Source organism: Pseudopodoces humilis, chromosome 15 (genome assembly GCF_049639895.1).
Source record: "Pseudopodoces humilis isolate 2021_Gansu_Grassland_sample_001 chromosome 15, ASM4963989v1, whole genome shotgun sequence".
Classification (NCBI taxonomy): domain Eukaryota; kingdom Metazoa; phylum Chordata; class Aves; order Passeriformes; family Paridae; genus Pseudopodoces; species Pseudopodoces humilis.
Window position 1 is genome coordinate 4440510 of NC_142214.1, and position 21915 is coordinate 4462424.

Here is a 21915-nt window from a genome sequence, read left to right on the forward strand (position 1 = left end):
AAAGGAGTTTTAAATTAATCCCAATTAAATAACACTGGCATAATAATAATGATGGCATTTACAAAGAGAGATGCTAAATGATACATAAGGGAGATGCTAAATATAACTACTGAGTAGTAGTGTTTGTTTGAAACTACAGCTTTAAATTAGAGCAATCCCACCACCAGTTTTCACTTGTGTGCTCTGAAATGTAAATTGGTCGGATTTTGAACTCTTATTAATTTGAAATTGCTGGGTCTTAATGATGTTTTTTCTCTTTTTTTTGTTTTTTTTTTTGTTTCCCTGCATTTCCCTCTTCAGCTAAATGGCCTTAAAATGGCAGATGAGCCTATGGAAGAAGGTGAACCATATTCCTACCACGTAAGTGTTTGACTCCTGCTCACTTCAGCCACTCATTAGCATGACCTCCTGTTAAAGCAAAATTTATGCATTCGCTGCTCTTTAATAACTTCTGAACCCATCATTTTATTTGGACGGTATCTGAGGAGACTCTAAGTCTCTAAGATGGCTTTGGAAATTAGTACCTGGATAGGGACTGTAAATGCCTTGTTTGGGAAAATCTGCTGCTGCATGAGGCAGAGCTTTATGGAAAGAGTCCCTGTGCTGGAGGGAGCATTTGCTGATCCCTCAACCTCAGAAATGCTCAGGCCAATGTGGAACCTTTCATACAGAGTGCTGAATGCTGCTCTTGCTACAATCATTTGTTCTGCCTTTGTAATTTTTAGTGTAGCTGCTGTACCTTCAGCTCAAAGGTACTTAATTCTGCTTTTTTAGAACATAATTAATGTGTACACCAGTATGTTAATTTTGCTTTTATGTAGAAGTATCCCAGTTAAGCCCCTCTTCTGCATGGGGTTTGTCCAGTGCCTGTGTAGGAGGTGCTGAAGATGAGTGTTCTGTGTGCTGGCTAAACCTTGGGCTAAACTTCAGGCTCATCCTGTGTGTGGTGAAATGCCTGACTTCCCATGGAAATATTGGCCAGCATTTCTCATCCTTGTGTTTTTGAGCAGGGTCACAAAGGTATCTGTTGCTCAGAGAGTCCCTGGAAGTGTTCAAGGCCAGGTTGGACAGGGCTTGGTGCAACCTGGGATAGTGGAAGGGGGTGGCATTGGATGGGTTTTATGGTCCCTCCAACCCCAGCCAGTCTGGGATTCTGGGATAAGAAGATCTTGTCACCAGCTGTAACCACTGCTTTGTGTTACTATAACAACGTTTATAAGGAAGGGATTTGGAAAATGAAGTCTTGGGCATAGACCCAGGTGGTGCCTGGACATTTCCTGGTGTGGAGTGGGTAAATAAAGTGTCAGAGTTGTCTCACATGTAGCAAAGAAAGGAGCAGTGGATTGTCTGAGTTTTCTACTGCTCTTGAAGGAGGAGAAGGAGGTTGCTGAGCTCTCGGGTGCTTGGAGCCACGTTCCAGGGAGCTGTGACAAAGCCTTGAGTGATGCAGGTGTTTCCTTTGGCACCTCGGCTCCTGGTGAACCTGCTGGGAGCAGGGAAGAGTTCCTTCTTGTGCAAGGCCATTGGGTAGGGGCAGGTGCCTCAGCTTGGAAAGAAATCTGCTGCTCAAGCAGCAGAACACAAAAGGAGATAGTCAGATTTGCAGTTCATGGAGGCCAGAGTAGAAATGAAAATGAAAGTGGCTTGGAGCTGCTCAGCTCAGTGTGCTCATTCCTTGGCGGTGATGACGAAGTCTCTCTATACCTCAGTCATGCCAGTTTTTAGTACCTTAATGGTAGTTAAGTAAGTGAAATTATATAGATAGCTTTTGTGAAGATAAAACACTTTATATTAAAAAAAAGAAAACACCTCATTTCATCCATCTCAAATTAGTCTTTATTTGCATGGAAAACATTTCTCTCCTGAGTTCACATTTAGAAATCCTCTGTCTCCTCAGCAACCACGTGTGATGTCACAGGCTAATGGCTCGAGGTGGGTGATAAACACAGGAGAGGCTGAACTCTTAAAGAGCTTTTCTCATGCAAAGTTTCACTGTGTTAAGGAATACAAATTAGGATGGTGAAGAAAAAAGACTTCCAAATAGAGTATTTACATATTTCATAGGAAGAAGCAGCCATTAAGTCTGTTGTACAACTTGGTGTATAATTAGACAACTTGCTGCTTTCATCTGTCAATCAGATGACTTTGAAATGCTGCTGTTCTTACCTGCCTTAAATTAGGCATGTGTTTAAAAAGTAAAGGAAAATGAGAAGATAGGTGTATCTTTCCTCTGAGTGCCTAAATGCACAGTCACCAAGAGGGATGGATGAGGGGAAGTTGGGATGTTTACACTGTGTCATCAGTGTATGATGGGGGTTTGTGACCAGAGAGGGAAATAAAGTAGCTTGGTTGTGAATTATAGAATTAACTTTGTTTTCCAGCAGTGTCTGCTGTTAATATTCACCTTTGTGTGGGAAGCAGGCAGAACAAACAGGCCTTTCCCAGAAGGAGGATGAAATAAGAGAGGGGAGGGGAAAGGACTCATGTGCAGGAACAGCTGGACTACAGTTTGGGAATATACCAAGATATTTGTTTGAACTCTTTCCCCCTCTGGACAAGCAAAGCAATTAAGGCAGAAGCAATTAATGCAGTGTGATGATTGCTTCTTTTTTTTCTTTAATTACTGCAGTATGTAGAAATTCAGATGAGCAGATTTCTATTCTGAATTTCTGTGTAAAACTAGAACTTCATCCAGGTACTTCTCTGTGAGCTGTGATAAAGCTGATTGGAAGTTTTAATGCACAGTCTTGGGCAGTAAGTTCACCTGACAATAGAATGGTGTTATTTCCAAAACCCAGCTGTTTCATCCAGTGCTCAAGTTCCTTTCCTGGTGCTGTTTGCATTTCTCATCGAGGGGCTGTAGCTCACAGGAGGTTGGTGGGGTGTTTTTCTGGTTTCTGCTAAGAGAAGCTTTCAAAATGAACTCCTGAAGAGGGTAGGAGAGAGCTGATAATCATTTGATGCCCCAGAAGTGAAGTACTGCAAATCAGATGGAATTTCCTCTTGTGATTTTGTTGTGTAGAAGAACTTTATTGATATTCTTGATAGGGCTGACGGTGCTGCTCCTTTTCTACCTGCAAGCTGAGGTTGCTGTTGTGGGCCTCAGCTTTTAATTTCAAGGGTGCTTATTTTGACACCTTGCTTGTTTTGGCTCTCAGAAACTTCTCTTACACCATAAAAGCTGCAATCCATCATGGGATTTGTTGTCATCAGAAACATTTGTCTTTTCACAACTGGGGCTGCTATGCCCTGCTTTGCTGAAGATGAGAGGGACATGAGAAAGTCAAGAGAACATTAAATCACTCACCTAGCTCAGAATTACCCTCATCTGTCTGAAGGAGGTCCCCACACAGGATAATCTTCTCAGGAGCTCTGTACCCCAGAGCTGTTTCTTCTCTTGGATGCAAGAATTCTCAGAGTCCTTAAGATGACTCATCTCTTATTTATGGTCTTCAAATACTGCCTGTTCCTCCAGCTACAAATGGATGACCAGAGTTGTTATTTGCTGCTGTGAAAAGCAATAATTACCCCAAATGATGAAATTCAATTTGGCTTTCATTAAGACTTATTTCAGGAAGGGGGAAAGATGAGAAGAGTAATCACTGGGAAAACTAAAGCTGCTAAGCAGAGGTGAAGCACAGAAGTCTTGGTTTAAAAATCTGTGCATTTATTCCTTTCATGTAAAATAATCCAGCTTTTTTGTAGTTGAAATATTTATGGCAAAAGGAAATGAGCATTCTTTGAGAATTTTCCTTCAGTTTTCAGTATTTCAGTAGAAATTTAGGTGCATCTATTTAAGAAAAGATAGATGGGAAAACCTCTTCATTTGAACAGTTTTACTTTAAGCCTTATTAGCATTTCAAATATTTTACTAAAATAAAACTAAACAAAGAAAAATCCAGGTATTTACATGCACTTTTAGCAAGACTTAGTTACTGCAGGCCTGTTCACTGTTGTATTTTGTTTGCTTTGAAATCACAGGATGAAGGAAGTGTGAAAGAAATTCCTATTACACACCATGTGAAAGAAGGATGTGAGAAAGCAGATCCAGCACAGTTTGAACTACTTAAGGTTCTTGGACAGGGATCATTTGGAAAGGTAAGATGATAAACTTGTTCCATAGACCTGTCCAGACATTCCAGGGAAATAATGGCCAGCAGGGTTGCTGGGAATGTTTGAAAATGTATTGAGTAATTGAATCCTTTCCCAGCCTTGCTGCAGTGCCATGGACAGAACCTTCTGAAGGAAATGTTGGTTTGTCTTTTAATGATGGGACTTGACATGCTGGGAATGTTTGGGTTTTTTCGAGACACAAAATCTGTATTTATGTAGCTACGGAAAAGTTGATTGTGGCAGTTTGGAACTTAAAGTAAATAACCTGGGAAATGTATTTCAGGTTTTCTAGTTTGCTGTATTTATCAAGTGATTTACAGCTAAAAGACACTAATTATTCAAATGGCACAGAGAAGAAATATGGCAGGGTTTTTGTTACAGTATTTTCCTTTTGTAATGTGCCACTGGGTGTCACTTTGCAGAAATTAAGTTGAAAATCTGATCTCTCAGTCACTGTGTTGAAACACAGTAGTTGAAATATGAATCCTAGTGTATAGGAAGGTAATTAATTTTTTAAAACCAGACTCAAACTACATCTTTTGCAACATCTAAAGTAGTCAATCAGTTTTACATTTGTTCCCATTTTCCTGTTCTTCTACTGGTTCTGTGTGTGTCTAGGCAGGAACAAACCTGCATGAGTGCAATGAGAGAGGAAGAAAGTGACATTAGGAAAGCATTCTGTGCATAAGGGATACCATAGAGATCAGACTTCAAGTATTTCTTAATATTTTGAGGTTTCAGAAGCATTTCTTTACTTGGTAATGTTGGTTGCCAATTCCCTCACACACTTCTCACTGTAGGAGCCTGAAAGGCTCCATATATTTATTACTCCTGACTCGAGCTGTCTGAAGCTACCTCAGGGTTCAGCGCAGCTGGCACAGCCAGACCTGACTCAGATTTGGCTTCCCAGAGCTCAGGGCTCTGCCAGCCTGAGGAGTGCTCCTGCTTGGAATCCCAGCAGCTTGGCCAGACGTGCTCTGGAGCTTTGGAATCCAGTGCCTCTCAAGAAGCAGCTTCAGGAGCTGCACGGTGCCTGTTGCACACCTGAGCTCAGGGGGCTCTTCATCTCTGCTCTTTCCACTGAGAGGAGACAACAAACAAGGAGGATCAGTGGCTGTTGCCTTCATGGTGTTTTCTCTTCCCAGTTTCTCCTCCCAGGCTTCTCCTTTTGGGATTGGCAAACACAAAGGTGGTTTCCTGGAGCCTGGTTTTGACATCAGTGCAGGATTTAACACTTGCACAGAAATAAAGGGTTAAACCTCCTGAATTACTCAGTTTCTCTCTTCATTATTTGAGGAATGATGTGCCTTCTAAAGCAGATGTGGATTTATGGAGGATTTGTCTGCAAGTTAAATAAATAGGTGATGCTTCAGTAGTTTTCAGCTATTTTGGGTCTTATTAGCTAAAAATTGTAAGTTGTACGTGAATTCCTTATGTTCTCACAAGTTGTTGGTTATTAAGACTAAAATATTCCTATGTGCTTATTATTAATATTTATAATTGTGATTGTATTCATCTACAGCTGTTTTCTTAGTTGCTGGTGTTCAAATTGCTCCCTTTATTATTTTCTATCACCTTGGCCTATAAGAGAGCACTGTTGTAGGTCAGTTACTGGGCAAAACTCATTAAAACAAAAAACCAGACAACCTTGAAACATGATGACATTTTTCTTCTAACCAGAGCTTAAAATAAAAACAACCCCTCTCCCAACCTTGTACAACTTAGTCATGGCAGTGCTTGAATTTCTGATTCTAGAATGGAAAATTTGACAAGATAACTGAAAAAATACATATAATTTCTAACTGGAAACAAATTAATTGTAAATGAAAGTCTGGATAAGGTGAGATCAGAGAGGTAATTTTGGGGAGCTCTTGGCTTTCTCTTGTGACTTGTATGCTGTTTTTTAAGGCAAAACCTAATAATTCATAACTAATAATTGCTATTACAGGAACAGCAATTTTGAAGGAGCACATACCAAACCAGTTGTAAATTGGAAGATCTGATGGTTAAAAATTAGTGTAGCTTCATGTCTTTGTACTGCAATATTTTATCTAATATGCTTTTCTCAGTGTCAAGTTATAGCCCATCTATCTCTAAAACTCTTCTGGAGAGAAAAAAGTAGAAAAACCTGTTAGAGTTGCTATTCCAGAGGGAAAGGGCGCTTTGATCTTAAATTGTGAGGTTTCCTTGCTTTCATCTCACCACTTGTACAGAATTCATTAATAAAAATGAATGTTTCATACTTGAGACTTGGGTCTTAAACTTCAAAAACCTCTTGGGAGGTGGCAGACCAGGCAGAATTGTCATTCTCCAAGAAAGTGATAAGGAGAAACGTCTTTCTGTAAGAACTTCTTTGATAAATCAGGAAAGAATCCAAAGTGTCTGGCCAGTGTCAATGCTTGAGAAAGGTGTGTGCTTGGTACAGTGCACTGGAATGTCCCATGACGTTAATGGGAGGTTTGCAAATGCTTTGTGAGAGTTTGGGTTTCATTACTGAGCTTGCAGTGATCTAAAAATGGACTTTATATTGCCAGGTCTTCCTCGTGAGGAAGATAATTGGGCCTGATGCTGGGCAGCTTTATGCAATGAAAGTGTTGAAAAAAGCTTCTTTAAAAGGTAGGTTTGTCTTTCAACTGAGACTTTGGGTTTAGTGCACCTGTATTTAGAAGCTTTTTTTTTAATCTTAAATATTTGTCAGTGAGTTCATAACTCTTCTCTGACAGGAGGTGTATTTTTTTAGAGTAACTTGCAAGTTCATGTTTAAGTATTACTTTGAATCTGGCCAGGTAGCTTTAATTATGTGGTCAGAAATGCTCTTTCAAAGTTGAAAATTGGATTATTTAATTCTGTTTAGACTTTTCATTATATGAAAACAAGTTAATTTCATAAACAGTTTTCCTTTTGTCTTTTGTTAAGTCAGAACTCTGCTGTGGTTAAAATTAAGTCATTCCCTTGTTGCAGGAGCCAGAACAATTTAATTTAGTCTTTTGGCTTTCAGGAGACACTTGAATGGGTGTGAGTCCACTGTGTGTAAATAGGACTGTTACTGTTAAAGGCGGGAAAGTAATCTTTAAAATAGTTAATATTTTTAAAACAATATATAAATTAATAATATAGATAATGTTATATAATCATCAAAATAGATTGTTGTGTGTTTAAATAATATTTAATACATTATTCTATATTTAATATTATTAAATATGGAATAATATTATAATTATAACTTTCTCAGGACAGAGAATTAATTCAAAAGTTGAAGTTGGGGATGTGGATGGGAGCTTTTTTCTTGAAAGCAATATGGATTATCACAAGATATGAGCATGTGCTGGAAATATAACGAAGCAAAGAAGAAAGTTGGGGCAGGCAAGAAGCAAACCAGAGTTTCACTGCCTAAAAGGAGGAGTTTTGTGGGAGGCTTGAACATTAAAAACAAGGTGATGAGGGAAGAGATTCCTTTAGCCAGCAAAGCCTTTCTGCTGAGTTTATGTTGTAGCAAATGCATTTGTTTCACACTGCTGCTGACTTTTGCCTGTCTCCCCTCAGTTCGGGACAGAGTCCGTACCAAAATGGAGCGAGACATCTTGGTAGAAGTAAATCACCCGTTCATCGTCAAACTGCACTATGGTTGGTACAGATTCCTTTGCTTTGCCTACACTTCCTTTCCTTGCTTGAAGGCCCAGCTGCTCTTGTGCTGTCTCACTTTTGGAGGGTTCACATTAGGTTTTAGCAGCTTGGGAAAAAAAAAAGGGAATGTGAATACATAATTAAATAAAAGTTTTAGGAGCCCTCTTGTAAGAACTTTTCAAATCTTTGCTTTCAAGTTCTGCAGGGATTTTGTACTTTTCATTGATTTAAATCAAACCACAGTAATTGACATCTTTGCTGTTTCCCTGTTTAACAAAGGAGAAATAACAGAACATTATTTTAATCATCTCTCATGACTAAGATTTTCTTCTCTGAGGAAGTGAGGAATCATTCAATAAATTACCTTGTGTGCTGCTGAATTATTTCAGTTCCACAACAAAAGTATTGCCTGTGACTGAAATTTCCTAGTTGTAAAAGCATTCAGATCTGTTTTATAGCTTTGTCATACAGCTATTGATTTTTATTTACTTTTTAAAAATTTCTTTAAAGCCTTTCAGACTGAAGGGAAGCTCTATTTAATATTGGATTTTCTCAGGGGAGGAGATGTATTCACAAGATTATCCAAAGAGGTAAGTACCTAAAATTTTATCTCGACTCACTCTTAGACAGAAATTGGGTTTTGTTGGTACAGGATTGGCTTCTAAACCTGTTTTCCTCCATATTTCTTGTCATAGTGAAATTTTTAATAACTTTTGGGCTTTCCTTACATATTCTAGATTCTGTTCTGTCCTTAAGAAACCCGAGTGTGTATTGATGAGTAGCCCAAGTTTTAATTTGGCATCTGCAAAGTACAGTTCTTTTGTCTAAAAATGTTTTGTTGCTTGGAAACACAACTGAAGTAAATGAATATTTAGCACTGAAGGAAGGGGATGTGTAGTTCTCATGCTCTTAGTCAGCTTTAGGTGCTCCTGGAACCCTGCAGCCCTGAGAGCTTTCTGCTGCACTGTAAAATTGCCTTGTGCTGCAATGCAAATGCTCACCCTGAATCCCACAAAGTGGGAACACAGAGTGCTTTTGAGCCCACTCCCCTCCATCCAGCCCTGGCACACAACTGGACCTTGAATTTTTCATTTCTATCTTTGTTTCCTGGAGGGAGAGCTCCAGAGGAGGGAATGGGATGCAGCTACAGGCTGTTGTTATTTCTTTTAAAACATTTGCCATCAAATATTTATTACATGTTACCTTAAGTGTTATGAACATGTTTAGAAGACTTTTGTTTTCTTTTGGCAAACCTTTTATAAAGGTCTAAATTTTTAATGGCAGTTTCTCAACAGCTTCACAGCAAGAGAGGTTTTCAATGTTTCCACCACTGTAAATCTGTTTATATTGCCAAAGCACAGGAAAAGCCACTTTCTTAAATGAGAAAACTGTGTTATCTGATTTTTTTCATGGCATGGAGGAGGTTGTTTATTCCCACTATGTAAGGCCGGGAGAGTTTTTTTCCCCTTATAAAAATAAAGGTTTTACTTTAGGAAGAGGCAAAAAAGAAATAATGAAAAGGTATTTTTGTTAAAAGCTGAGCTTGGTAACACAGTGACTATGTCTAAAAATTGAGCTCAGAGTTAATTAATCTGGAAGCTAAAATGGCTGTTAAAAACTTCAAGTGACTGACTTGTCCCAGGTTATTGGAGCAGGAGGTAGGAAGGAGGTCATGCTCTGCTTTGATGTGCAATATCTAATTCCTGAGGGAATTCTGGACTAGCAGGAAGAGCTGTTCTCTTGCACTAACACAGCTGGGATTATCCCCTGTGGAACATTCTGAAATAAGGGATGCAAGGCTATCCATAAAAACTCTTGCTGGGGGTTGAAAGAGATGGGGGTGTGTTCCCTCAAGAAGTCATAAATCTGAAGTTTTCTTACTGCTAAGACTCCACCTGTTTTTTGGAACACTTCAGTTCCCTTTTATACTGGGTTTAAAGTATATGGATACAAAAAAAAAAAAAATCAGGTTTTTATTTCTTGGTGGGATTGTGAGGTAGTTTTAAAAGTCCATGGTAAAACACAGCCTATGGACAATGCACATGAGGATAAATTCCCTGAGGCATTCCATACTTTGCACACAAGGATTATTTTAAATTAATTTGGTTTAGTATGAAGTTATTAAAAGACTTTTGTTGGTCTTTAAATTCTAATGTGGGTATGAGAGTTTCAGCTGTGTCAGTGAGGTGAGTGCGTAATGAAGTTTTTATTGGTAATATTTAATGAAGCTGACTTGCATCATGTTTAACTTGACCCAGAGAACAGCTTTAGATGTCATTATGGGGAGATAGTAGAGTAGCATTTAACATCATTATATTCTGAGATTTGCATTTTGGCTGCTCCAAGGAGTAATGAAATCCAAGGTCTCCCTTTGCTCTTTTGAAAGAGATGAAACCCACCATTCCCATTAAAGGTGTGAAGGTGACACTGTGTGGGGTGTGACACAGGTTGTTCACCCAGGTCAGCACCTGTCCTTATGAAAATCAGGGAATATTCTGTGCCTGGAGAACAGCTCACACCTGAGCAGTTCAGATACAGAGCAGTGGCACCGAGTCAGGGAGCCCAGGTACTTCCATTTCAGCCCTGCTGAGTGGCTGCACTCCCCATTCCAGCTGGATTCAGCAAATACGGGAATTTAAAGCCCAAGTTCAATCCAGCCATTTAAAGATTCCAAGCTCCTGCAGTAATTTGTAGAACATGACAAGAGCCAAAGCAGGCACAGGTTTTGTATATTAAATTAGAAGCAACCTGTGGAGTGTTCAGGACAGAAGTGCATCTCTGCTCTAGGAGTAATATCAGTATTTCAGTGTCTCACCAGGATTCTTTAATTATTTTTCCCTTTTTGTAAGAGCAGAGGAGGTTCTGCAACTCCCAGGCTGTCATTGTTATTGCCAGCAGTGTTTTATTCTGCATGCTTTTTTTCCTAAATGATTTTTGCTTTTTTTTTTTCTAAATCTTGTTAATGTGATTTCACACTTGCCCAATACAGCAGCCATATATTAGATTTTATGATGCAGTGGAAAACTGTCTGGGATTGTGGCAAGAGGAGTGCTGGGTGTCAGTTACATCAAATATAATTAATTTGTTGTCTGAAAGTTAATTAATGCTCTGCAGTAATGCTGATGGTTTTATTTAAGTATTGTAGGTAGTTCTTTGTGTACTTTATAATTAACAGATATTAGTAAATAATTTCTCTTGGCTGAACTCATGAATTATGAGTTCACAAGGGACTTTTAAAACTAAGTTTGAAATTTAGGCAGACAGGACTATATTTTTTTTAGATTGCAGTTTTAAAAACTGAAGACAAGATCAGAAGGTAAATCTATACAGTTCTTATTAGGTTATGTTTACAGAGGAAGATGTGAAATTCTACCTCGCAGAACTGGCCCTTGCTTTGGATCACCTTCACAGCTTGGGAATTGTGTACAGGGACCTGAAGCCAGAAAAGTAAAGTAAAATGTATTTTACCACTATTATGTGTATTTTGCTTGTTGCTTTGCCTTTTCCACTGTAAAAAATTAAAACTATTTCTGTTTAGACTTTGTAAACAAATACAAAATATAAAACACCTATCTATGGTTTAAATGAAATAAGATTTGCTAGTTAAAGTAATAACAATTGGATATCATAATTTTTAACTTGTATTTTAAATGTTTTATGTAAACATTGCTCTTTATGTGTTTTGGTGAATGTGAATTTTAATTTTCAGCATTTTGCTTGATGAAGCAGGACATATCAAGTTAACAGGTAGGCACCGCTCATTAATACAGCCCTTTGTAAAGAATTTTTTTTTAAGTTTCTGTATTATCATTTTTAAATGCATATAAAATTGCAGAAAGTAATCCTGTGAGGAACAATCCAAATACATATACTCTAGAAAATGATGTATATAAAGGACTGACTGGAAAAAAAATCACTATAAGTTACTGGAAGCTTTAAATTACATTGAAGGTGATGATTTTGTACTAGAGGTTTCATAATATATTTTAATCTAAGATATTGCTGTTAGATTCCAAGAGAAAATGAAGTTTCTTAAATCCTCGAAGACTTGATAGAACAATGGTGCTGGAAATCAGGTTTATAAAATGCATACCTTTTAAAATTCTGCTATATTTAAATACAATTCAATCCTAAATTTGTCACTTCCTTCTCAAAATGGAAATAATGGATGGGATCATTGATTAGCAATCATTTTCCCCTCTGAAAAAAATGGTGCTTGAGAGCTGAGCCAGTGTCAAGGACTTGTGTATTCACTGTATTCTAAACAGGGAAAAAAGCATTCTGAGAATGAAATATTCTGGGAATGCAGGGCTGTTCTGTGCTGAACCTGAGGCAGGTTAGAGAACCACGTTGCCTTATGTAACAACAAAAATTTCAGTGTGATTTCATTAATTCATCATTCAGTAAGACCAGACCATGCAGGCTGCATTCCCTTTGAAACTGATTCTTACTTTCATCCAATTTTTTGTGGGAATAAAGCAGGCAGTAAACAGAGAAAATGAGAACTTCTGAGTATCTTAGAGCTCTAAACGTGTAGGATTTCAAATGTCAAGTTATTTCAGTAATAATTTTGATGGTTAATCATGAATTTAATTACTTTTAGAATGGTTTTGGAGGTGTGTAGTAAACTAAATGTGCTATCTCCAGATACCTGCAGTCTCTTGTTTCATGGAGAGCTGTGCTAATCATATTTCTGAAAATAACCAACCCAAACCTCTCAATGCTTGCATTTTGAATTACCATATATTGATTGATTTGTTTTCCCCTGAAGTTCTTTACTGGCTGTATTCTTGTGATGCTGTTGTTGTAGACTTTGGACTGAGCAAGGAATCAGTAGACCAAGAGAAGAAGGCCTATTCTTTCTGTGGTACTGTAGAGTACATGGCTCCTGAAGTGGTAAACAGGCGAGGGCACAACCAGAGTGCTGACTGGTGGTCCTTTGGGGTCCTCATGGTACTGTATTTGCCTCTTGCTTCCCTTGCTAAGCTCACACAAATGCACTTAGAATAAGCTTGTCCAGTTCTGATTAGGGATGCTTGGGTAAGGGGGACAGTTCAGTGACTGAGTTGCTACTGGGTGGAATAAAATTGACTTTTTACCTCTAAGGAATGTTTATCAGGCACCTGAAAAATCCTGTGTTGTGCATTAGTAGTTAAAACCAGTTGTAGTCAGTGTGAGACTTCACTTTGTGTATTTATTTTGCATGCTACTTGATAGTTAAATTTAAAAACAGACTTGAAGATTTGGTTTGAAGGGGGTATTAATGGCATTTCTGTGAGAGTGAGCCTGTGGAAGGAGTGCTGGAGTGGAGTAGTGAGATAAGTCAGCAACTGCTGCCACTTCTGCCCTTGCTGGGATGTGTTAGAGCAACAGCCTGACATGATGAGACTTGAAAAGTAAACTACTGTTCTAGAATTTACCATTCTTGCAGTTTTTGGAATATGGCAGCATCTAAAACCTGGTTGTGGAGGAGATTTTATCTTTACTTTCAAGTAGCTTCTTGATATATAATATTCCTCCATCATCACCATGCTACACTTGCCACTGTTGTCATCATGTAAACCACAAGTGAGAGCAGAATTTTAGATTTGGGAACACTTCCATAATCTTTCCAGAGTTCAGCCAGTGTGATGTAGAGGTAGGAAAGAGTGCAGTGCTTAACACTTTGTTTCAGCAATTGGGGGAAGAAGTGTTGATTTAGATTAACATTTGTTCTTTCCAGTTTGAAATGCTTACTGGTACCCTGCCATTTCAAGGTAAAGATCGAAATGAGACTATGAATATGATACTGAAGTAAGTATATCTCCTTCCTTTTTCAGAAGTCCAAAAATGTCATTTTATACGTGTTTTAACAGCTTGTTACAACTCCTTGTGCAGCCTGGTCTTGTGTCTCAATGGCAGGGGGTGGAACAAGATGAGCTTTAAGGTCCCTTCCAATCCAAACCGTTTTATGATTCTAAGAGCACTGAGACGCAACAGGAGCAAAAAGCAAAGCCCCTTGATAAGCTTTAGATCCCAGACTGTGAAGTACCATTAAGTATCCCCAGAAATTAAAATCTCAGGGATGAATCTGTACTTTGATTGTAGGCGTATAATAAAGATAAGGACAGCCCAGTGACTGAGAGCAGCTTGATTTTCACTCCTGTTGTTTTTACACTCCCTTGCTACTGTTACAGCACACCTTGTTTTGTAAGCAGCAGGTGATCAGGTGTTGCTTTGTGTACAGATATGTGGAGGGCTCTTACGTGCTCAAATTCTCATCTTAAATTACCCCAGTTACAACAGAAGCTGTTGGACTGGACAAACTGGGCGAGCTGGTGCTCAGCGAGTGGAGCTGTTGGGCAAATATGTTCTCATCTGTCTGTGCTCAGCTAACAAAGCTTCCTCCTGGCACAGGCAGAGCCTTGGGCCCTCTGAGGGATGATGGGCAAGGGGAGGAGGGAGAAACTCTGCTCTTCCCAGCACAGAGCACTTGGAGCTTGCCCTGAGTGGGAGTTCATGGCGGTGCTGCTTGTGAAAGGATGGATTACACCACGAGCCTGCCTCACTTGCAGCTCCCAGTGACGCTGCACTTCTGCACAGTAGTTTCCTGCCTTGACATTAGAGTTTCCATTAAATAAAATAAATAGTGAAGTCAGTGATGGTAAAGATCATTCTATATAATGGCTCAATGAACCCTGGAGGAATGGTAGCATTCACTTCAAGGGCAGGTAATTGGGGATTTGATGAGTCTCTGCTGAGTTACTGGTAGTTACTTGGGTAAAAACCTCACGGTGACATGAAGATATCTTTTACACATTCCTGAGATAATTATTTTACTCTGTTTCAGCATAAAGCTTGCTTTGGGGGCTTGGGTGGGGTCTGGTTGTTGTGGTCTGATGTGTTTATTCCTTGTTGGGTTTTATTTTAAACCACTCCTATAGTAAGAAACTTAAAAAGTTGATGAGTTAAGTATGTGCACTCTGCAAGGCTTTGGACTAGATCCTTGACACATCAAACTGTGCAGGGAAATCTATGTAGACAGTTTTTACTAAGATAAATTTCTTTCTCTGACTTGTTCTCTGTTTTCTTTTAGAGCAAAGCTGGGAATGCCTCAATTCCTCAGCCCCGAAGCACAAAGTCTCCTGAGGATGTTATTTAAAAGGAACCCATCAAATAGATTAGGTTGGTTCATTTATTTGGATCTTTAAATAATCAACTCAGCCTAACATTTTATTTAGAAAAAAAAAGTAGTTGCTAGAGACTGTCAAGCTCTGGGTGATCAGTAACAGTTGGGTACCATTTCCTGTAAGTTTGGATCATGAGTTCCTGGGTTTGGCTAAGGAATGGTCACAGTGTGGGATCAGTGACTGAGGAGTGAGCCAAAGCTCTGACAGTGTCACAGCAAAGAATATTGACACTGTACTTTTGGGCTTCTTGTGCTCTCTTTGCCTACCTGACTATTCTACATCCTTGGAATATTTCTCTGTTCACAGTTCCCTCAATAACCATGTCTGCACAAACTTTTTAGAAATGAACTAACTTTTAATGCAATCTTCAAAGACTTTACCCACAAGTGTGTTAAATACAGTATTTCTTTTGTTCAGGAGCTGGTTCAGATGGAGTTGAAGAAATTAAGAGACATCCTTTTTTTTCTACTGTTGACTGGAATGTGAGTACAAAAGGATCTGAATGATAAAGCTGTTGTTAATTTTTCTGTGTGTTGTAGCATTTATATAAGCATTTACATCTGCATAGGGCACAGCAAACATTGCATTACTGCTGACTGGCACATCCTGGCTTCTCCTGTAATTCCTGGCATCTTGAGCTGCAGTATTTACTGCAGATAGAGAGTATTAATTATAAATAGTGCATTTACTTTTTAAATAATTCAGAGTTGCAGCATTCTCAAGCTGAAATAGTCCATTAGAGCATTTGTAGTTGGGAGAAGGCTGCTGGTGTTCCCAGGAATCCTTCAGGAAGTGTCTCACAACAGCTTCCTGTGGCTGTAACTGTCCTGGACTTCCCTCTGCATCACTCCCATCCCAGGTACAGGTCACGAGTTAACTCAAGTGCTCCAAGGTGATCCAAAGTCTACAAGATCACAACTCCTGGCTTCAATTTCTCATGAGCACCTTATGATTCTGCTCTGTGGTTCACTCATCCTCTGAGCTGTGTTTGCCAGCAGTGTTCTCAAAGCCAAGGTGCTGTGTGAAATAAATCCCCCCTTTGCTGTGATGCTGCAGTGGTTGATGGAATAAATAAGATGTGGCTGTGCTGACAGAACTGCACCCACACAGGGCAGTGCTGTGCTCACCTATTCTTCAAAGCCCCTCATCATTATCAATCTATTTATCTCCTGTATTTATTTCTGAAAAGTGATTTTCTGGCTGTGTTCAGGCAGCAGCTACCTCGCTACTTCAGAGTCTGTTCAGCAACAAGTTTTCAGTAGCACAAAACTTCACTGCTTTATGTGAATACACTTCAGCAGTTGTTGTCTTGTTTGGCTTGATTGTTTAATTTTTTTCCTTTGGAAGGGACTGATGTTGGAATAAATGCCAGCAGGGAAGTTTGAAAGCTCTGCAGTTCTAGCTCTTTATTTTTATTTTTTTTTCAGTTTGACAGTAATTTGTATTTCCCTCCAGTAGTGTTGATGACACTTCTGTATTTTACCTCTTTATTTCTTTGGGATGAATTTAGGTCCCTTTTTCCTTGGGGTTGGTTGGTTGATTTGGTTGTTTTGGTTTTTTTGAGCTAAAATACACTGTATGCTTTTGTGTAGGAAGGTTAAATTAAACAAAAAAACTGCAAAAAGTAGATCTGAAAGGAGGAGAGAAATGGCAAGGAAATGCTCTTAGAACTTCCTGAATTTTGCATTAATTCAACATCTTTTGACATGAAGTTTTCTGTTCCTTAGCTGTAAATGGGATTTACTGCACGTTTGAGATCTTTCCCTGATTTAGTTTGGTGGATTAGGAAAAACCTGGAGTAGAGCTTTGAGAATGGGCAGTTCCTTGCCAAGAGGGACGTGCCTGACATTGGTTGAGGCTTTGTCCTTTACCCTTTATCTTGGCAAAATAACAGCACCCATGGAAGCTTCACTGACTCTTAAATCTTTGTCCTTCTCTTTCAGAAACTGTTCAGAAGAGAAATTCAGCCTCCATTCAAACCTGCCTCTGGAAAGCCAGAAGATACTTTCTGCTTTGATCCAGAATTCACAGCAAAAACACCAAAAGGTAACTGTGCATGGCTATAAATGGGTGAGGTTTGTGGGACAGGAGGGTCAAATTAATGCTAAAACAACAAGCAGAGAAGCCAGGGACAAAGTTAAAAGGAAAGGATGCATCAGGGTTCCAGTGCTTTGAAGGAGGCTGCTCCCCTCAGCAGGTTTCTGTTCTTTGAATATTATGCTAGACTCAGGAAGAAAAAAATAAATGGAATATTAAAAACTGGACTATGGTTTCTAGTTATGATTAAAGTCAGGCATGCAGTGTTTGGGGGGAAGTATTTAATATTCAAGTAAATGCAATTTGATTTCAGCAGTGATTCTTTTTAGGGTCAGTATTTCATTGAGTGCCTTGCTTTAAGAAACATTATCATTATTATTGCTTGGTCTGCTTCAAGTTTCATTTCACTTTCACTTTTGTGATTTTTTTTCTTTCCTGCTGCATCCAGCTTTTAAATTCTCTTCCCATATTTTCTTGGAGAAGGTCTGTGCTTTTAATAGGCTGCACAAAATTATTGAGCTGTGTTCACTGTGAGATTTCAGACAATGAATTCAGAGGTACATAGAATATAACCTGAGGAAACTTAATTCTAATTATTCAGGAACATTTATTTCAGTGAAAATTTACTAATTGGATATTCTTGTGTTGCCTCATTTGTGCCTTGCCAGCAGCTCACTTACCACTGAACCAGCACATTCTGTTGTTGCTCTTCTGTGTTACAAAGCTGTTGAGCACAACACAATCATCTTTATTTCTTTCCCATAAGTAGTTTTGTTTCAGTAAACTTCTTCCTTAAAACATGTGTTCATACATAAATTCCTGCAGTGCTTTGCAGTTTTAGATAAAACCCTGGAATACTTGTTTGTGTTTGTTACTGAAGAGCACAGATAACAAACTAGAAGTTCTTTTTATTATTTAACATTGATGTTCCTCTGTTTGCTTCCTTTCCCTCAGGGTGGTTTTTCTAACATACCTCTCCTGAATGTTAGGAAATGGCCTTGCTGGGATGTAGCCACACTAATCCTGTGTGTCTGTCTGCCCCCAGATTCTCCAGGGGTCCCACCCAGTGCAAACGCCCACCAGCTCTTCAAGGGATTTAGTTTTGTTGCAACTACTACTGTAGAAGACCATAAAATATCACCCCTCACCAACATCCTGCCCATAGTCCAGGTAATGCTTTGCTTTTGGGAAACTTCTTTGGTGTGTCAAAGACTGACCAATATTCAGTGTTTACAGTTGTTCTTGTTTCGTTGTGGAGACCATTATGAAAAGTGTCTTATGAAATACTTCTATGGGATACTTCCTGATCTGAAAAAGTGAGTTACTCTTTCTCTGGAGGCAGAATTTCAAAGAAAAATCACGAGCAAGCAGGAGAAACTTCTGCTGTTGGTGCCAGAGTAATGGCAAAGAGAATCCTGTTGCTTTAGATAACCACTTGCCTGTGTTTTCTTAAAGCAGCTTCATGGGAACAGTGCACAGTTCACTGATGTCTATGAACTGAAGGAAGATATTGGTGTGGGCTCCTACTCTGTTTGCAAGAGGTGTATCCACATAGCTACAAACATGGAGTTTGCTGTGAAGGTATTGGCATGAATCCCACTCTGAAAATATTGCCTATTTGAAAACTTATATTTGTGAATTTTCCAGTCATTGTTTATGTTTTTATAAGTTACAATCTTAAAAGCTGAAAATCCTGTACAATAATGGGAACACCTGAAATAAAAGGAGATTCACAAGGGTGGAACTGGGCTGCAGGGAATTAGTGATGCTTCAGACCACTGCGTTTCCTTGTTCAGTGGAGCAGGATAGGCTGCATTAATGATAGAATTTTAACAAGGATAGAGCAAGAAATGAATAAATGAGATGAGAAAATGGAAGACGATTAGTAAGAAGTAATGAACTCCAGAATTTTTTTTTCCAGTTGTTGAAATGAGAATATAAATACAAAAAATGTCTTTATTTAATAGTCTTTGTTTATACAAGTTGTTTTTCCTCTTATATTTTGCAGATAATTGATAAAAGCAAAAGGGATCCCTCAGAAGAAATCGAGATTCTCATGCGTTATGGGCAACATCCAAATATTATTACTTTAAAGGATGTATGTACCTCCTTTTCTGCTGCCTCCTATTAGACAGTGCTGAGAAAATAAATGCAGATGTAGGCAGTTTATTTGGATTCATTAAATTTCTTTTACATAGAAAAATCTACTGGGAGAGCAGTAAATAATAGTAGAGGGGGTGTTTCAAAATACAACATTATCCTTAAATTAATTTTTTCTAAAGGCTGTTGAACCAGCCTGAAGTGAGAAATGATGTAAAGTTTAGAAATGCCGTATTTCTTCTTCTTTCAAGGAGCAGCCAATGTGTTGGCAAGCTGAGAAAGCAGTGGCCTGCATGTTGTCCTGTCTGTGCCAGAATGGCCCTGGAAGGGAAGAGCAGTAGGGAGTTGTAGGGCTGCTCTCCTCTTCTAACAGAAGTTCTTGCACTGAAAAATACAACTCAGAGTGATGAATTAACAACTTGAATTGAGAGTGATGAATTAACAGCTTGAGTCATGAACTCCCAGGATGACACATGAGCTGCCTTGCACTCCCTGCTTTGGCAGCCCCTGCTGTTTGTGCTGCCCGCTCCGGTGGGAGGGAGGGGATTTATGGGGATGTGTAACTCCAGATGTTGCCTTTTAATAGCTCTGAGTGTATTCTGTGTGAGTGCCCTGCTAAACCTCTCCCCAGGTGTATGATGATGGCAGATTCATCTACCTGGTCACGGAGCTGATGAAGGGGGGCGAGCTGCTGGACCGGATCCTGCGGCAGAAATTCTTCTCGGAGCGGGAGGCCAGTGCTGTGCTCTTCACCATCGCCAAGACCGTGGACTACCTGCACTGCCAGGGGGTGAGTGAGCCCTCCCACCCCACACCCCTGCCACAGCTCTGGAATTACCACTCCCTTACCCTGTTTGCTTGGCTTGTTCTCATGCTACAAGGTTTTGTATTTTATCACAAAGGTGAATAGTAGAAACAACTTATCCAGTTATCCTGGCAAAGCCTTTGGACTCTGCGCTTTATGAAACAGCAGATTTTTGTCCTGTTCTCCTTGTTGCCACATGGTGATGTTGGTTCCAGTTGCATTATGAGCCAGGAGGTTTTCATTGCATTACTTGAACTAGAATTTTTTGGTACTTTAAAGTGATATAATTGTTTAAAACTCTTAGATTAATCTAAAGAACAGCTTTCATAAATGATGAATTACAAACAAATGTACCTACTCCTAAATATGGCTTTTCAAATGTCTTTGTTTAAAGGTGGTGCACAGAGACCTTAAACCCAGTAATATTTTATACACTGATGATTCAAACAATGCTGATTCCATCAGGATTTGTGATTTTGGATTTGCAAAACAACTTCGAGGAGAGAATGGACTACTCCTAACTCCCTGCTACACTGCAAACTTTGTGGCACCAGAGGTATTTCAATCTGCTCTGTGTTTTCTTTATGCTGTTTTTGGTGCATCAAATGCTAAAACTTTACAGCAATGCTTGGAAAAAAACTTGAACCATTCTGCTACTTGTCTTTAAATATAATCATATGAGCTTTTTAAACACTAGTGCATGTGTTTATTATAAAACTGCTTTTAAAACAGCTAAGTCCACCCTCAAAAATAAGATGTGAGCCTGGTGAAAATCTTTAAGGGATGACCTAGGAAGAAGAAATACTGTTGGTATTTACTGCAACCTGTATATTAGAAAATCAATAATCAAATCTCTGACATGATCCAGGGATGGTCTTTACCCTTCCTTAGGCTGTGGTGTTGGTTTGGGGTGTTTTTTTTAATATATGGCAAGTCTTTAACACTCTTTGTTTCGTAGGTTCTCATGAGACAGGGATATGATGCTGCATGTGACATATGGAGCTTGGGAGTTCTCCTTTACACAATGTTGGCAGGGTGAGAATATTTCTGAGCTGTTTTGTTTACCTTAAATCCCAGAATGTTGCCTGAATCCTTGCTTCCATAGAAATGGTGAGGCATTGGCTCATGGAATGACACAGACACTCAGGTGGGACAGGCAGCTCTGAGTCAAAGCCAAAAAAAAACCAGGTTTATCTCACAAATATTTCAAGGTTTCTCTTCCCATAGTGCAGGACTTGGGGGTGCCAAAGACTTCCCTCAGTTTTCAGGAGGGAATTGAGGCTGTGAAAATACGTGGTGGGTTTTTGTTTTACCCTCCAGCCTCTTGTGCTCCCACCCCATCCCTTTACTCCCCCTGTGTCTCCTGCTCCTGCTGCATTCCTGTGTAGAACACTCTGGGTTGTGATCTTTGGAGTTTCCTAAACATCCAAACCTGATGAAGCTCTAGGAAGCATCTAGTGGCCAAATGAGAGATGTTTGCTGAGTTCTGCTCTAACAGAAAAAGAGCAGGTTTTTAGTCTTACGGCTAAATCCTGTCAGAAATTATTCTCTTGATAAATCTGTACTTCCCATTTAATATTAGGAATATTTAATAGTATGTGTATATATTCTGTGATATGTTTCTGTTGCCAGTGGGATATTCACTGTGATTCACGAGATTTTGCCAAACAAGGTGTTTTTGTTGTTTTCTTTTTTTCTTTCACCAGCTATACTCCATTTGCCAATGGTCCCAATGATACTCCTGAGGAGATCCTAGTACGGATAGGCAGTGGAAAATTCTCTCTAAGTGGAGGCAACTGGGACACTGTTTCAGATGCAGCAAAGGTGTAAATGTGTTTTTGTTTTATATTTTTGTAGAATTCCAATGAAATCTACTGAGCTTTGTCAGCTAGACTGCTCCAGAAGTGTAGTTTGTTATTATAATCTGCGGACTTTATTGCAGGGAAGGGTATCTGCTCCAAAATTTTATTTAAAGACTCCATCTGTAATCAATATGGATTCCCTGGGATGGTGTTGACCCACTCTGTGGGTATCTTAATCACCAGGGTTACCTTTTAAAAAGATCAG

At 39.1% G+C, this 21915-nt stretch overlaps 1 protein-coding gene across 7 annotated transcripts in view; it reads left to right on the top strand.

Annotated features, from left to right (window-relative positions):
- RPS6KA6 (ribosomal protein S6 kinase A6) overlaps positions 1–21915 on the top strand; it is a 36642-nt gene that overhangs the window by 7919 nt on the left and 6808 nt on the right. For 5 of the 7 annotated variants that reach the window (XM_005526121.3, XM_014255291.2, XM_014255290.2 and 2 more), the window contains exons 2-20: positions 301–360; positions 3982–4098; positions 6648–6729; positions 7657–7737; positions 8248–8327; positions 11078–11184; positions 11447–11484; positions 12548–12690; positions 13460–13530; positions 14813–14901; positions 15324–15388; positions 16850–16952; positions 17989–18113; positions 18399–18524; positions 18952–19041; positions 19675–19833; positions 20243–20404; positions 20807–20883; positions 21555–21672. In XM_005526121.3, coding sequence (XP_005526178.1) covers positions 301–360; positions 3982–4098; positions 6648–6729; positions 7657–7737; positions 8248–8327; positions 11078–11184; positions 11447–11484; positions 12548–12690; positions 13460–13530; positions 14813–14901; positions 15324–15388; positions 16850–16952; positions 17989–18113; positions 18399–18524; positions 18952–19041; positions 19675–19833; positions 20243–20404; positions 20807–20883; positions 21555–21672 — 1893 coding nt within the window. Of the gene's footprint in view, positions 1–300; positions 361–3981; positions 4099–6647; positions 6730–7656; positions 7738–8247; positions 8328–11067; positions 11190–11446; positions 11485–12547; positions 12691–13459; positions 13531–14812; positions 14902–15323; positions 15389–16849; positions 16953–17988; positions 18114–18398; positions 18525–18951; positions 19042–19674; positions 19834–20242; positions 20405–20806; positions 20884–21554; positions 21673–21915 lie in introns of all 7 variants that reach the window. The other 2 variants (XM_088062480.1, XM_088062479.1) reach the window with 2 other exon arrangements.